This window comes from Anabrus simplex, chromosome 8, assembly GCF_040414725.1.
Source record: "Anabrus simplex isolate iqAnaSimp1 chromosome 8, ASM4041472v1, whole genome shotgun sequence".
Classification (NCBI taxonomy): Eukaryota; Metazoa; Arthropoda; class Insecta; order Orthoptera; family Tettigoniidae; genus Anabrus; species Anabrus simplex.
This window is the reverse complement of record NC_090272.1, coordinates 191,190,798-191,203,009: the sequence shown is the minus strand read 5'-3', so window position 1 is coordinate 191,203,009 and position 12,212 is coordinate 191,190,798. Positions and strand designations below refer to the sequence as shown.

Below are 12,212 nucleotides of genomic sequence, written 5' to 3'. Positions count from 1 at the left end.
AGCACTATGCAGTGAGTGGATTAACTCTGTAGACTGGGACATACAAATATGAGTGAACCTGAGGTAAGTTGTTAACACTGTGTTCTATTTCAACATTCCTAAACTCTACAGTATTAGAGAGATTTCAATGCTCAGATAGTTTTATCCATGCAGTCTATACATTAGGGCGAGTACAATCATACTAGTTATTTAGCATTCCATTTTGCAAAGCAGTGACCTTGCAGAGGACATACTCATTACAGTATGTCAGATCCTGTTTTGTTTGTTGACTTTGGTAAGGCTTCATCCAGGACTCGGAAAATATGTAGCTGAAATCCCTGTTATATTTGTTTATTTCCATTGCCTCTCACACAGTTCTAGGAATTTTATGCAATATTAGCATTATTTGTGCAATATTTTTGTTTGATCCCCATTTTAACATACTTGGTGGTGTGACAGGGTTCTGTAATGGTTAATTTCTCAGTTTCTTCACTTTTGTGTGCCTGATATATTTTGAAATTCTGGCTCTGGTAAGTCTCTTGGTTTCTCCCATGTACTTAAGGAAGTCACGAGGAGCAGAGAGAAGGAGCACCGAACACCAAAATGTAATAGAAGTGCATAGCCAATGTTAGTACACAGGAACAGAAAGTGGTCATAGTATTCCAAATGGCGTGCGGGTGAAGGTACAGTCGTGAGAATATTAGCTTCTCAAGTATCTGTATGTATAAAAATATTTGCTTTCAAATTATGTACAGCCCACCTTTATCTCAATATTCGGGCAAGTTGGCCTTGCGGTTAGGGGCATGCAGGTGTGAGCTTGCATGCGGGAGGTAGTGGGTTTGAACCCCAATGTCAGCAGTCCTGAAGATGGTTTTCTGTGGTTACCCATTTTCACACTAGGCAAATGTTGGGGCTGTAGCTTAATTAAGGCTATGGCCACTTCCTTCCCACTCGTAGGTCTTTCCTATCCCATCATCGCCATAATATCTATCTGTGTCAGTGCGACGTAAAGCAAGTTGTTGTAAAAAAAAGTCTCATTATTCCAGATATATTTAGTGTTTTTTCTCCCTGCATAAATATGGCATGACAACATAATCTTGTTTTAATTAAATTACATTCTTTCAGTTTATTATTTTCTTGAGAAATTACACTCGAATACCAGAATTAATATTTTTGGGCAAAAATCACCAAGAATTCATAAATTTCGTACTTTAAAAAAAAAAATCCCTCAGAATAACTTCTTGTAAACACTTCTACTCTGAACTAATGAAGAAAAACTTGCACTATCTGAATTCAGCAGAGTATAAGTATACTGAGAGGGAAATTGTAAATGTCACTAAATGTTGGTTTCATTTAAAACCTGCCGAGCTCAATAGCTGCAGTCGCTTAAGTGCGGCCAGTATCCATTATTCGGGAGATAGTAGGTTCGAACCCCACTGTCGGCAGCCCTGAAAGTGGTTTTCCGTGGTTTCCCATTTTCACACCAGGCAAATGCTGGGGCTGTACCTTAATTAAGGCCACGGCCGCATCCTTCCCACTCCTAGCCCTTCCCTGTCCGATCGTCGCCATAAGACCTATCTGTGTCGGTGCGACGTAAAGCAACTAACAAAAAAAAACCCATTTACACTGACTGACAGAGCAAATGCAACACCAAGAAGGAGTGGTCAGAACTTTATGCCAATTGCAGGGTAGACTGACGTCACTGAGGTATGCTCATGATGTGAAATGCGCCGCTGTGCTGTGCACGTAGCGAACGATAAATGGGACACGGCGTTGGCGAATGGCCCACTTCGTACCGTAATTTCTCAGCCGACAGTCATTGTAGAACATGTTGTCGTGTGCCACAGGACACATGTATAGCTAAGAATGCCAGGCCGCCGTCAACGGAGGCATTTCCAGCAGACAGGCGACTTTACGAGGGGTATGGTGATCGGGCTGAGAAGGGCAGGTTGGTCGCTTCGTCAAATCGCAGCCGATACCCATAGGGATGTGTCCACGGTGCAGCGCCTGTGGCGAAGATGGTTGGCGCAGGGACATGTGGCACGTGCGAGGGGTCCAGGCGCAGCCCGAGTGACGTCAGCACGCGAGGATCGGTGCATCTGCCGCCAAGCGGTGGCAGCCCCGCACGCCACGTCAACCGCCATTCTTCAGCATGTGCAAGACACCCTGGCTGTTCCAATATCGACCAGAACAATTTCCCGTCGATTGGTTGAAGGAGGCCTGCACTCCCGGCGTCCGCTCAGAAGACTACCATTGACTCCACAGCATAGACGTGCACGCCTGGCATGGTGCCGGGCTAGAGCGACTTGGATGAGAGAATGGCGGAACGTCGTGTTCTCCGATGAGTCACGCTTCTGTTCTGTCAGTGATAGTCACCGCAGAGGAGTGTGGCGTCGGCGTGGAGAAAGGTCAAATCCGGCAGTAACTGTGGAGCGCCCTACCGCTAGACAACGCGGCATCATGGTTTGGGGCGCTATTGCGTATGATTCCACGTCACCTCTAGTGTGTATTCAAGGTACGTTAAATGCCCACCGCTACGTGCAGCATGTGCTGCGGCCGGTGGCACTCCCGTACCTTCAGGGGCTGCCCAATGCTCTGTTTCAGCAGGATAATGCCCGCCCACACACTGCTCGCATCTCCCAACAGGCTCTACGAGGTGTACAGATGCTTCCGTGGCCAGCGTACTCTCCGGATCTCTCACCAATCGAATACGTGTGGGATCTCATTGGACGCCGTTTGCAAACTCTGCCCCAGCCTCGTACAGACGACCAACTGTGGCAAATGGTTGACAGAGAATGGAGAACCATCCCTCAGGAGACCATTCGGACTCTTATTGACTCTGTACCTCGACGTGTTTCTGCGTGCATCGCCGCTCGCGGTGGTCCTACATCCTACTGAGTCGATGCCGTGCGCATTGTGTAACCTGCATATCGGTTTGAAATAAACATCAATTATTCGTCCGTGCCGTCTCTGTTTTTTCCCCAACTTTCATCCCTTTCGAACCACTCCTTCTTGGTGTTGCATTTGCTCCGTCAGTCAGTGTAAAACCTCAGATGGTTGAGGTGCTGGTCTCTGACCCCAACTTGGCAGGTTCGATTCTGACTCAGTCCGCTGGTATTTGAAGGTGCTCAAATACGTCAGCCTAGTGTGGGTAGATATACTGGTTTGTAAAAGAACTCCTGCTGGACTAAATTCTGGCACCTCGATGTTTCTGAAAACTGTTAAAGTAGTTAGTGGGGCATAAAGCCAATAACAATATTATTTCATTTAAAACTGTATAAGCTGGAGAATAAACTTGATTTTGATGGTAACAGGGTCACATTGCTGCATGCTGTGATGATATGTTTTCTGTTGGAAAGAGCTTTGGGTGGAGAGGAACACAAACATAGCCTATCAACCAATCAAGAAAATATTAGATATGATCTTTGAATTTATCAGTTTCATTGAAATTAGTACAATTTACACAGATAAAACACCCAAAATAGCAGGCATATTAATGAAGAAACAGATTTACCTACAGCGAAAGTATAATACAGTATGTTCATGAAAGAGGAAGACAAGCAATCCTTACAATGTATGAAAGTAATGTTTACAATCACACGTCTTACACTACATAGGCACCCATACATGAAAGATATCCTGATTGACTAGGGAAGAGAATATCACATTTTTGGTGGAGGGACAAACTGTCAATACAGTGTGTACAGATAATATTAGAAAAATGCAATTTGGAGAAAGTACAAAGGCTGTTAAGTGAATGTGCACATCTGCATGGTGTGAAAAGGATGCTTGGGACTTTTGGTGACTGACCATGTCTCAGCACCATACAATGCCTCCAGACAGACCGTAGTCCAATACACCTTTGATTTGAGGTGGACTGGCATACCTTATCACACATACTTCTTTCCAAATAAGCCATGTTCAGTTTTTCATGACTTTGTGATCAATGCCACATCGCTCTGCACGCAGGATCGTAAGTACTGAAAGCAGTTAGTTTTCACTAGGTCTTGACCGTTGATGATGAATTTGGTCTGGCTAGTTTTACGTGAATCTGGGAAACCATATATATTTGATCTCATTTGGCTTGTGTACTGGGATTTTATCTCCCCTTATCATCCATTGTTTGGAACGGCTGTTAATTGGTGTGATTTACTATGTCAGTGTATTTAAATGTGCAGTTTGCCATTATTACGTCGAGAGCTGGGATCATCCCATTCGTTCGATAGAAAATCAATACTAGCGTGCATGCGCGTAACTCATTTCTGAACTGTGAGCTTCCGGCTAGCCGCTGACTTGTGCTTCAGCCAGGTTCCATGATGGACTACCTTTTAATTTCTATTTTATATTAAAACCACGTGAGCACTAAATTGCTGTGTGCGTGTGCAATTTTCAGGAGTTTTCGGGCACAAAATGTAGTCTTTTGGTCGAAGGAGGAATTAAATTAGATTACGAACATACTTAAATGTGTGTATACACACACGCACGCGCACACACACACACACACAAAAGTTTTGGATTACACTAATTTGGATATTGAACCACCAATATTTAAGTAAATATTCTTTAAAAACCTTTTTTGGAAGCTCTCCTACTGCTGTGGACTATTTGGAGAAGAAGATATTACCGTAAATCGAAATAACAAGCATCATCATGTAACATTATTAATATTAGGCCTACCGATTGTAGGAAATTTCGTCAACGACTTTTGCGTCAATCTAATGAACATTCCTCTCAACACAAAAATTGTAATTAGGTTAAAGGTATCATATTAATAGACTTTTATCAAACCCAACCTTGTAATAGTAATTAAGTTATGGGGTAATTTGGAAATGCGATATATAGGCCTATGAGCGTTAGTATTATTCTGTTTGTTTAATTTAATTGAGATTATCGTTCATGCTAAATTTTCTGCTCATTATTTTTTATACGGGTTGGTTCTGGTCGGTGTATTTCTTTCTATTTTTCCTTGGTCTTGTTATATGATCTCTAATTGTGCTGTAATTTTGTGTGTTGCCTTGTGTTAGCAGTTAGATTGTATGGGATTGTTCTTTTCGCTTTCTTGGGGCCTAATTTAAATTATACCTCATACGCACCTTATGCCGTGTCCAAAGGCTCCTCCATTTAAATTTATTAAAAAAAAAATTTGGGCTTCTGTTAAATGAAATGAAAATTAAATTCTATACTGTTATTTAAAGTAATGATAATTATATTATCTTCTGTAACACCGTCGTTTGTAGGAAATTGAAATTTGTTTCTCATATTTCTTAAATCTTCCTTTGGTTAACGCTCACCTGACTTATTCATATCCATGTTTTGGTTTTCTTTCTTAGATCATTTGTTGCATCACCTTTTATCTTGTTTCGTGTGTACACCTTAATTTTGGAAGGCCTTGGCTACTATTAGTTAATGATAGCTTGGCTTGGGTAGCTACAGGCTTCTGTTCGTGTGTCGTCGTTCTGGTTTAATTGTGGAACATTAATATAGTTTCTTTTGTAAATTTGTAATTGGTTTGGGGAATTTTTTTTACCCTTTATTAATTGTCATTTTAATTTAGTTTTCTATTTGTGTAATTTTAACTGCTGATCCAGTCACATTCTGTGTTTTGTATGGGTGACCGTGTTACTGTGACTATTTAAATATTTAATTGAAATTTACTTGAAACAAATTTCAATTTTAGCAGGTTAATTGTACTTACTGGCCAATATTCTAATTTTTTTTTAGAAAGGTAAACCTTAAAATTAAGTATTAATTTAAAAAAAGTATCAGTTTCATATCTATAATCTGGAAAGATGTCGACCTTTCAGTATTATTGTTTTATAGAATTGGTTAAATTTTATATTATTTAGTAATTTATTTAAAGTTATTAGTTGTCAGATTTTGCGTGTTTGGGCTTGGTGCCAGTGGTTCGTTCACGTGCTATATGTTTCGATCATAGTGCAAAATCACTAGATGAATAATGAACTCAAATGCAGAATTGGTAAATGCTATTGTAAACAGATGATTTTAACAATGGCAGAAGTGAGTTGTTTAAATATGGTGTAAAAGTAAAAGGGCATTCGGTATGCTGTTAAAATGGGACAGTACTTCAGACTTTCAAATATGGGAAATCCCATGTAATACAGGACATCTGGCAACCCTATGGTATATCAAATACATTTTTGCCTTCAAGTAAACATCTTATTTTTTATTTAATTATAAACTTTACTGACTTACACCCTTTTAAAAAAACAATCTCTGACTTGAGAACTCAGATAAAAATTAACTGGAATTAAATCAATTTCATTTATTTTTTGGAACATGCATATTATTATTCTAAGTAATATGTAACTTATTATTAAGCCTTGCATTTTAGTATATAGAAACATACTTTTTTTCAGTCACAATCCTTCTGAAAAGATATAAGATTTCAATTCAGCAAACAAAAACTAATACTTTGATGTCACTGTTGCTTCTTACTGCATAGAACAAATAGCTCAAGCAATATAATATCATAATCATCATCATCATTATTGGTATTCTGCCTATCAGGATGCGTTTTTCAAGCCAACCTGTTTTCTGCCATCCTTTTAGTCTTTCAGTATCTTCCATTAATTTTCACACTGTCCATTATCTGATACCTCATTCTCCCTCTCAACATCCTCCCTGCAAATTTTCCTTCCATTGCATGTGTTAATAAACATTTCCTACTGATCACTACTGATCTGCATTTAGAATCCCTATCTGTTGTTTTCCTAGGCTTTTCTTAAATGATTTCAAAGAAATTGGAAATTTATTGAACATCTCCTTTGGTAAGTTATTCCAGTCTGTAACACCCCCTTCCTATAAACACATATACTCATAATTATTGCCTTAGTCTTCTTTCTGTTAATTTTCATACCAAAGTTTTGATCTGCTTAATTTATCCAGCATGATATTCATAATTTTCTTATTTTCTGCTAGGACCACCATGAACATTATTTTTATCCAGACTACTCTTTTTTTTTTTTTTTCATTGTTCTCATTCTGTGTCATTTTCATGTTCAGATGGCTGTGGGGAATGTAGGTCTAGATTTTCATCAAGTCTTGCGATTTTTTTAATGGAAAATTTTCCAGTTGGGTATGATAGTGGTAGTGGTGTCCTTGAACTAAAACCCATGGTTTGATACCATTTATTGTAGGAAACCAGTTGATATAACCTTTTCTTTCATGGGATTAAATAAAGTGGTCGAGATTACTGAGTGGGAAGTGAACTTGTTTGTTTCTGGGTTTCCATTTTGCCTCTTCGGAGATAGCATGCCTTTTTCAGTGAAACGTCCACCAGTCTTTGAAATCAAAGATATCTCTGGCTGGCATTTCTTTCACCACAAACTTTTCTGGTACACCACTCTCTATAATATGACCAGTAAGTTCATGGACTGAATAGATTCTATCATGTTTCTGGAGCCTTTTGATGGCGGTTCAAAAATATCGGTCTCATGGTAAAAACTGTAACTTCTCACGGGGAAAAAAAAAAAAAAAAAAAGGAAATAAATTGTTGAATTGTCTTAAATTGACCTGTGTCTGCCAATGAAAGAAGATATCAAGGAAGAGTTTGATTTTTATTCTGCCCTGGGAAGTTGTCCAGAAAATATATGGAGCTCTATTTTAACTCAAGGAACCTGTTGTGTAGAATCTGATAAAAAAGGAGCAAACTTCATCTGGGGACTTACTACCATGTCCCTCATGATAAACGTACAAGGTACTCTTCTTTTCTTTAATATCACAGATGCAGAATACATTGTCAATAAGCTGTCTTAAATAAAACATCTTCTTTTGTAAGTTTATATTCTGCATATAGTCCATTGCTGTAGACAGAACATGCCTATCTTTATTCCCCTCTCCAGATGATTCATGGTTCAGTACAGAATAAAACTTCCTACTCTGTATTTATGTACTAATAGTTCAGCTACAGTTGCTCTTTTAGCAACCTCATTAAGATTCAGAGATTAAATTTTGAGGCTAAGTTCCTTGCAAAGTACAGTAGGTATCAACCTGAGGACTACCAAATCTGTAGCCAAAATTCTTGGTGAAATCATTCTGGTACGTGTAGTATGAAACAGTATTGAATTTTGGTCATTTTGAATAGTCTCCACATTGACTTCATTGTGCAATTTATGATTTATTTATATTTGTACTGTTCATATCGTATCAATGCTTTGACACAAAATAATAATTAACTTTATTGATAGATAACAGCTCAAGTAGTACTTCTTTTCTTGCCACAGTAATGAGATTCATACAGTGGGAAAGAGACCTGATATGATCATGGATAGCCTTGTGAATTTCAGGTGCAAGAGATCCACTAATCCTCTACCTCTTTTATCCTCTGGAATATTTTCATCCATTTTCAGATCTCTGATTCTTCTCACTCATTTTTCACTCAGAACAAAAATGGATAGAAATGCTTTCATGTACACCTTCTTTCAGTCACTTCCCACAATTATGTGTGATAAACAAAACTAGCATTTTTTCATTATTTTGGGGTTATTATTATCTTCTTGTTGCCTCTGTTTAACTTCTCAGACATCTTAAGCATCTTTACTATGAATGTTGTAAAATTTTGAAAATAGCAGTTTATTTCACCCAAATTCTCCAAGCATTTACTTGTACACCTGAAAAAATAAGTATGTAGACCATAATTTATCCTCAGCAGCCTTGCCCCTATGGTTAACATAACCTACCCTTTCGAGATGGGCTGCATTTATTACATTTACTTTATATGATGAAATGTCTTCCCCAGGTTTTCTCTTATGTGATTTGTCTCGATAATCACCACTACTACACACATTATCAACAACACCCAAGCTACCGTCTTTGACTCTCAGTCCTCACTCATCTTGAGGAATGACAAACGCCCATTTAAAAGTAATCATTAGGCCTATGTTGAAAGTTTCCGAAATCCACATAAACAGAAATTGACCAAATTCGTCTGTTAGATTGTCAGCCCAGAGGGTGGTTGGATCCTCATGTAGCACCACCAAAGGTTATGCGATTATATCGAAACTGCAAGAACCGATGGCGGTGTCAAAATGAGGTGTACTGAGAAGAGTGAGGAATGAGGTAGTTTGCCATTGCTTTCCTCACTGGGACAGAAAGTGCTATTGCAGCATGACTGACACTATGAGCAGCACCTTTCATAACATTCAGACACACTGGTTGTGCTCCGAATATCACTACTCAGCACCACACATACCCCAGCAGTTTCCATATTGTCACAGCCATGGATGAGACTGGTACTTCGGTGGAAGCTACGTTTTGCTCTGGCCTGTGCCAAGAGACAGATGCAAATGTATTACATCCATCAAGAAATGGCAGTAGGCGAGAATAGTGAGTTACGCCCCTCAAAAAAAAAATCTATTCATGTATATGACTCCATGTATGTATTATCTTTTTTTTTTTTTAGAGCTATTGTTTACAAGCTTCAATGTCAACACTTCTTTTAGTTAGGACCTTTGACAGCAGGGTGTATTCTATGGAGTGCATTTACTGTAACAGAAATAATTCTTAATAAATGAAAATCTCACCTTGCATTCAAAATTCTGTTCTGTTTTGTCATAATTCTCACAACAAACATGGCGAATACAGTACTTTGCTCTTAATTTCCATTAGATGCTGTCTTTATGAAATCTCACATACTATTACAGATTTAAAAAAATAAATGAAAATAATTTATATTTTATAGCATACAATTTTTAGTGCACTAAATAATAATAATAATAATAATAATAATAATAATAATAAATGGTCTCAGCTTCTTTGTGCAGGCATTTTAATTTGACACTATCTGGCTGTCTGCTCGACAGTTTCAATGTTCTATTTCACTCTAGGCGTACTAGATGGCAGAATAAATTGAATCTCTCTTGGGTGTCTATGGCTGAGTTGAATTTTGTGGGGGTATACACCAAATGTGTCACCAGTGATCTTTTACATGCTGAAATCATATGATGTGGAGTGTTGAACAGACTTTTTAACTCCCCCCCCCATCAAAAGTCCGACTATGTCTGCTGGGTTTGAACCCGCTATCTTGGTATCCGGAGGCCGGTCCAGTGGTCCACAGAGGCAGCTTTAGGGCACTATGAACTAGTATGTTAAAGTGGCTTGTGATAACGAAGTAGGATATTTGTGGAGTATGCTCATTCTTATCTTCATGTGACTTCTTGTTTTTGATGTTGGCCTTGATTGTTATGAAGAATGTTCCACTCATTTTTCCAGCTTTTCCACAGATGTGTGTCACTGCCCTGGGCAACTTAATGCAAGCAAGTATCAAGGAGGGTAGTCCTCGTTCCATGTTCTCCAAGGATAAGGACATAATCCCTTTCATCGAGTCTCACTGGGAGGGAATGACGACGATGCCAAGACGTGTCACTCAGTCGTGGCATTCCACGGTGAGTAATTTTCTTTATGCTGTATCTTAAAAGAAAAAATGAAGTTGGAAAGGGAGGGGGTATGTGCTGCCATTGTTTTTTGTGCATGTGGGATGTTCTTGCATTATAACATTTTGAAGCCCAGTCTTTCGGCTGCCATCAGTGTCCAGAATTCTGGATATTTTATGACTATTTCCAAGATTTTTCTAGAATTTATTAACAGAACTTTATATTTACTTACTGATCACTGTTTCCAGCTTCTTCATCATAATCATCATCATCATTGGTTTCTCTCATCCAGCTCCCATCAGGTTGGGATGTTTATGGCACCTTGCCATCTTTCTCTCTCCAACCACCATTGTTCCTCCTTTACTGTGTTCCAATCCAGGTTTCTTCTAATTGTATTATTCTTGATCATTTTCAACCACCTTAATCCGGATCTCACTCTCACCCTCCCTTATTCTATCTGGGTTTCTATCATCTGCTTCAGCATCCTTCCCTCTTCCATCCTCTCAACCCGTCCAAACCATCTAAGTTTATCCTTCTCCATTTTGCCGGAAAGCTTTTCCACAAGAAAGTTCAGTCAAGCTAGCGTTGCTGGAACAGCTCGACGTACTTAACATACACCGTACGAAAAAACTCGATCATTTCTTCCAACAAATGTTTCAGCGGGGTTAATAACACCCACTTGACCGTCTCTTGGATCCAATTGATTACCGCACCAACATAATTACTGACATCCGCTAGCTTTGACACAACATTTTATCATTAGCAACGCCTCCACAAGAAGTTCCATTTTCTTTTCTACGACTTTCAGATATATCAACCGTACACATTTTAACATTTTTGTTACGTTCACACTTCTGTTTTAAATAACTGACAGTGATTTTACTATCTTGGACTCATGCTATGGGAATGAACAAACATCCCCCTTTGATGATTGTGCTTACATAAGAAGAGGATCCATTTTGGTTTTAAACTCTCAAATATTCATGATTAACCATGTTTTAATCTTAAAAAACTGTTAATTCACTGTTTTTTTTAACATACTTTGGTGCAGTATCGTTATTTTAGACATTATAGTATAATATTTTATGAAATCATTGTCCAACATTTTACTCTATAGTTTATAAGATTGGAAAGTTTCCATATCCATAAATTTTAAATATTGATATAGGCTGATGATGCCCGTAAAAAAAAGAAAAGGGGGGGGGGGTGAAACATGTACCATTGACTTTTATGTATCTATATATATAAAATTGGATGTTGGTATATTTGACGTTAATAGACTCAAAAACTACTGGACCGATTTCACTGAAATTTTCACAATTTGTTCTTATTACATCTGAAAGGGATTATGAAGTGGTTTGAACAAAATCGGTAAGGTAGTTTTATTATTATGAGTAATTTTATGTAATTTTATTAAATTTCAAAGCCGCACCAAGATTGGATCGACTTGATGGACAGATTGTCGCTAGACGACAGCAGCTTACGCTATACCATGATAGTCCGCTAAATGAAATGGCATATGGTTTTTAGTGCCGGGAGTGCCCGAGGACATGTTCGGCTCGCCATGTGCAGGTCTTGTGATTTGACACCCGTAGGCGGCCTGCGCGTCGTGATGCAGATAATATTTGCTGTATATAGGAGGATGAAAACACGCCGCATTGACTTACAAAGAACCTTTCTTGATACGAGGTGCATTCTTATGCCTATTATTTTGAAATAGCAATCCAACATGCCGTGATCGAGATGTACTTTCATGTCATAGTACCAACATTGATAGGTCTGCCCATTTTGAATAATGTAGCTGTGTATTAGACGTGTTAAATACTTAAGGAACTGTTAAAA

General features: G+C 38.5%; 1 protein-coding gene across 2 annotated transcripts in view; it reads left to right on the top strand.

Annotated features, from left to right (window-relative positions):
* ash2 (Set1/Ash2 histone methyltransferase complex subunit ash2) overlaps window positions 1-12,212 on the top strand; it is a 131,374-nt gene that overhangs the window by 46,926 nt on the left and 72,236 nt on the right. The window contains exon 4 of one of the 2 annotated variants that reach the window (XM_067153209.2): window positions 10,210-10,382. In XM_067153209.2, coding sequence (XP_067009310.1) covers window positions 10,210-10,382 — 173 coding nt within the window. The remainder of the gene's footprint in view (window positions 1-10,209; window positions 10,383-12,212) is intronic. The other variant, XM_067153210.2, reaches the window with a different exon arrangement.